The following is a 4,639-nucleotide window of genomic DNA, read 5'->3' as shown; positions in this document are numbered from 1 at the left end:
GGACCTCATGCCTATTGTTCACTACAGGTTGCAAGTGAAACATATTATTATTGTTATTGTTTAATCAAGTACCTCCCACTGTTTGTGACGTTGTCCCCTTTTCGCGCAGTCAACACTTCCCGCAAATCCCTCAGTAGTGCCCCATTCTGACTGCAAACGCATGATCATGCCAGACGGCATGCCACCCACAAGTTGGGAATAAACATTATTATTATTATTATATCATCTGCTGCCCCACGTCTGTCTGCACCTATTGACTACTGGCTACGAACTGCGTAAAATCTAATAGTCGCAATCGTCCTGTGAGTTCCTTAACCGTCCGGATCTTACAGAAGGCAAGTTTACTTTCATGTTTGATACTAACAATAATAATAATGACCTCTGGTGCAAACATTTTTGTGGCATGCCACTAAGCACGATCATAATGTTGCAGTCAGTATAAAAGCATGACGGGCGGAGGTCGTGGATACAGGGCGGTCGGAACAGCGATAACGTCAATGGGGGTGGGGATTGTACGATTTTGGCGCGGTTACCACTTGGCCGTCACAGGCAGGAGGTACAGTTACTTGCAAGTTATGAGAAACATCGGATCGTTATGATTTGAAGGTAGCAGGCAAGGAACAATGCGATGGAGGGCAAAATGAGTGGTTTCCCGCCTGACACATGACAAGAAATGTGTAACGGGGAACAATGAAGTACCAGAACATCAGATCTGGTGAAGCAACAGATTTGACGTAATGAAGCCGATCATATTAAACCAAAGCCCAAAAATACCCTTGAGGCCTCATGGTTTTGGACCGTCGGGATCGTGGCTAGGGTCCCAAGAAGTGTAAGTGGGGATGATGAAGTCGAGGGATTAGCAAAGCGGAGAAATGGCAACGGGAATCTCAGATTCATGGTGTACAGTGAAACTGGAGGGACTCGCTGGTGTCACTGTTGTGGAGTCAAGCATAATATTTCCTTGGAAGGGTTAAATGGTGACACACGAATCTGAAGCGAACTGTCTAGAAAGTTATTTATTTCTTGGGAATCACAGACACACAGAAATGGCTAAATTCGAACGAAAGTTTCGGTAGACTCGCAGCTGGGGCCATGTGGCGCAGGTGGGGAGCTTGTTCCTACTTACAGTTAATGGAACGAGCGGGCGAGTGGGTACCGTCGTGAGTAGGAATGGAATAGTTGCGAATACTCTATCGAACCGGTATGGCAGAGCGGCGACAACATTTACTTGATATAATTCGGTTGTTGGACAGCCCCTTATTTGACGTCAAATTTAAAGTTGGTGGCCTGGAATGTTCAATACTTTGAGCAGCGGAATTTTTTCGGGTTGGCCGAGGAAAGAAAAGTAGAACGAAGCCGATATGAGATCGCAGGTTTTTGGTCCGTTTGGGGATCCCAAGTACGTAAATCATAGGCCAGTTGGAGTGGATGACAGCCGGCCCGGTCGTCCATGTCTGATAATGTATAATTTCAAAGCTTGGAAATATGAGGGAATAGGGCAGGTTCGGTAAGGCATGGCAAGTTTGAGGAGGCATCAGATGGGACAATATGTATTGATATACATAGATAGAAATACTTAAGGTCTACCACGATAAGGATGGTGAAAACTAGTGATTATAGGGAAGAGTATAGAGGTGGATTGTACTTGGTAAACCAGGGACAGCGCAAGGTTTGGGGTTGCTAACATATGATATTAAAGTACAAGAGATCTGGTGGGAACCGATTTATAAACACCAAGACTGGCGGTGTAGTTAGGGAAATCAATCATATAAGGAATGACGAAATTTAGAACCCAGGATGATGGACTAGTTAATCCGGTATATACTATGTGCGTTGTACAGTACCAGGAGAGAAACTGGGCGTGAGAGAAATACTCAACAGCCCCTGGGGTACTGCTATCAGCTTCAGGTTAACAAGTGCATGACAAACAAAAGGCCTTTGGGCACTAGCCTTGCAAGTTGGTAGCCTCTGTATACCTATATTTATCATTGTACATGTTCACTCATCATAGCAGTAGGTATGTGCCTTTTCTTGCTTAGTTGAATAAGAGGGCTTTGGGGCAGTACAACCCCAATTACGACAAGGGCAGCTACAGCTCCGTACGTTGATGCACGCCATGGGCATCATAGGGCTTTCAGGGCAGTCCCTCTGTAATTTTTACGAATTTCTTTTTTAAACAACGCGGAGTCAGTTTTTCTTCCTTTTTCCACCCATTTTTCATCGTCTGTAGCCTATGGTTTTGCCAGTTAGATGACCACCTGGACGAGTCCAGCCTAGCCGCAACAAACGAAAAACAACCGTGCAGTTTCATTGGGTTCCTGAATAGAAGGCGATGCTCAGAAACAACGCCGATAGGCGAAGCGACCGTACCGCCACAGGGGTGATGTTTATACGAATACACTATTGTGCAACACAACAGGATGACTCTCCCTGCAGGACATAACAACCGTCAAACGAAATTTTCATCCCTCATGCATGCTACCAATGAGGGGAAGAAGGCCTTCGCTGAGGAGTTGTTTAATCGGAAATGCCAACTGACCGGTTACAGACCATTGAACAGGAGAACAAAACTCTAATCTGCATCTTAGTTATAAAACCTGGACACAGATCTTCAAACAACGCGGAGTCAGTTTTTCTTCCTTTTTCCACCCATTTTTCATCGTCTGTAGCCTATGGTTTTGCCAGTTAGATGACCACCTGGACGAGTCCAGCCTAGCCGCAACAAACGAAAAACAACCGTGCAGTTTCATTGGGTTCCTGAATAGAAGGCGATGCTCAGAAACAACGCCGATGGGCGAAGCGGCCGTGCCACCACAGGGGTGATGTTTTTACGAATACACTATTGTGGAACACAACAGGATGACTCTCCCTGCAGGACATAACAACCGTCAAACGAAATTTTCATCCCTCATGCATGCTACCAATGAGGGTAAGAAGGCCTTCGCTGAGGAGTTGTTCAATCGGAAATGCCAACTGACGGGTTACAGACCATTGAACGGAGGAACAAAACTCTAATCTGCATCTTGGTTACAAAACCTGGACACAGATCTTCTCCCGAACGAGTCTTCCTGAAGATTCATTGCTTCCAATCATTCGTTGGTCAAATAAAAGCAAATGTTACAAAGTGGCCCCGCGAATTCCGCAACAGAATTTCATTTTCCATTCGACGCAAAGCGAAATTCTACGAGCAACACATACTACTCGCGTGCCACCCGATCAGTAGCATCACACTTACACACCTCTACCCCGTAAAGCCTGCTCGCATGCCATCTATTCTCATTTACCTCCGGCAGCGGGTCTACGCGGCCGCTATTCGGGTGTATCATGCCACTTGCGAAGCTGTGTCCCATTCACTACTTTCGATCCTTGAACATCTTGAATGGTATAGACGTTCCCCCGGCGGTCGGTGACGACAAAAGGCCCTTGCCACCTACTGCCCAGCTTCCGCGACCCCAGTCTACTCCTTCCAGGATTCTGGTGATCCTTCCACTTGACCTTCGTGCCTATGGGGAACGTTCGGACCGTTCCGCTTGCCGTTTTCTGCCTAGTCCTTTCGTGAACGGCGGTCAAATTTTCTCGAGCTCTCCTTCTTTCTTCCTCTAGCTCCTCCGGAGACGAGCGCGTTGCCGGCCACAACCCAATTTCCTGATCAGCCGGAAGGCGCGGATGTCGCCCGTACGTGAACATAAACATGGACTTGTCTGTGATTGACTGCGTGGAAGCACGATGAGCTAACAACACCATTGGCAAGTTCATTTCACAGTCACCTTTTTTGGCCGAAGCCACTCCTTGATCGTTTTGTTGTTACGTTCGGTCAGGCCATTTGTTTGCGGGTGGTATGGTGCCGTCCTTAGCCGTCTGATACCCAGCTTCTGCAAGCAATTACGAAACTCTTCGTTCTCGAAGCAGGGCCCCTGAGCTGCTCCCAGGAGTGGACACATACAACACTGCAAGCAATAAACTCTTCGCTCTCGAAGCAAGGCCCCTGATCGGTTAGGATCATTTTTGGCACCCCATGGTTGGCCACAATGTGATGCATGCATACTCCGCTGATCGTCGTCGCCCGCTGATTCGGCACGGCTGCCGCCTCAATCCATCGCGACAGGTGTTCTGTCATCATCACGATGTATTGGTTCCCACTGGTTGTCACCGGAAAGGGGCCCATGACGTCAACTGACCACAACTCGCCGATTTCTGAGACCGGAATCGGTTTCATGGGATGGGTTGCCCCTGTCGTATCCGCTTTCATTAGTTGAGTTGACAACGAGGACACCACATAATCTATCACCTCACTTCTCATCCCGGGCCAATAGGCCCTCTGCCGAAGTAGGTCGTATGTCTTGGTGTGGTGCGTATGTGCCATCTCATGGCTTCCGTCTCAAGACGCAAGGTATCACGGGCAGCACCACATCTGAATCAGTGGCGTTCCAGGAAATTACGCCAGCTTCATTCAGCCTCGGCCGATCAAAGTGACTCTGGAACGCTTCTAATTCCTTGTCCCCTTCTCCGTTCTCAGTGTTCCTTCCATCCAACAAGGCGGCTGCAACTTTCTGTAACACCGGATCCTGTCGTTGGAGTTGCACCAACTTTCCGGGATCCAGTTCGACGACGAGGCCATTGGCTCCAATCATGATCTTGG

At 48.0% G+C, this 4,639-nt stretch overlaps 1 protein-coding gene across 1 annotated transcript in view; it reads right to left on the bottom strand.

The window, feature by feature from the left end:
* Positions 1 to 4,631, bottom strand: part of T265_01349 (hypothetical protein) — a gene marked incomplete at both ends in the record, with an annotated part of 73,301 nt that extends 68,670 nt beyond the window's left edge. Inside the window, one exon of the mRNA XM_009165355.1 lies at positions 4,440 to 4,631. Coding sequence (XP_009163619.1) covers positions 4,440 to 4,631 — 192 coding nt within the window. The remainder of the gene's footprint in view (positions 1 to 4,439) is intronic.
* Positions 4,632 to 4,639: the final 8 nt, after the last annotated feature.

Source organism: Opisthorchis viverrini, assembly GCF_000715545.1.
Source record: "Opisthorchis viverrini unplaced genomic scaffold opera_v5_14, whole genome shotgun sequence".
Taxonomy (NCBI): domain Eukaryota; kingdom Metazoa; phylum Platyhelminthes; class Trematoda; order Opisthorchiida; family Opisthorchiidae; genus Opisthorchis; species Opisthorchis viverrini.
Note: the sequence above shows the minus strand (reverse complement) of the source record. Positions and strands in the feature narration are given on the sequence as shown.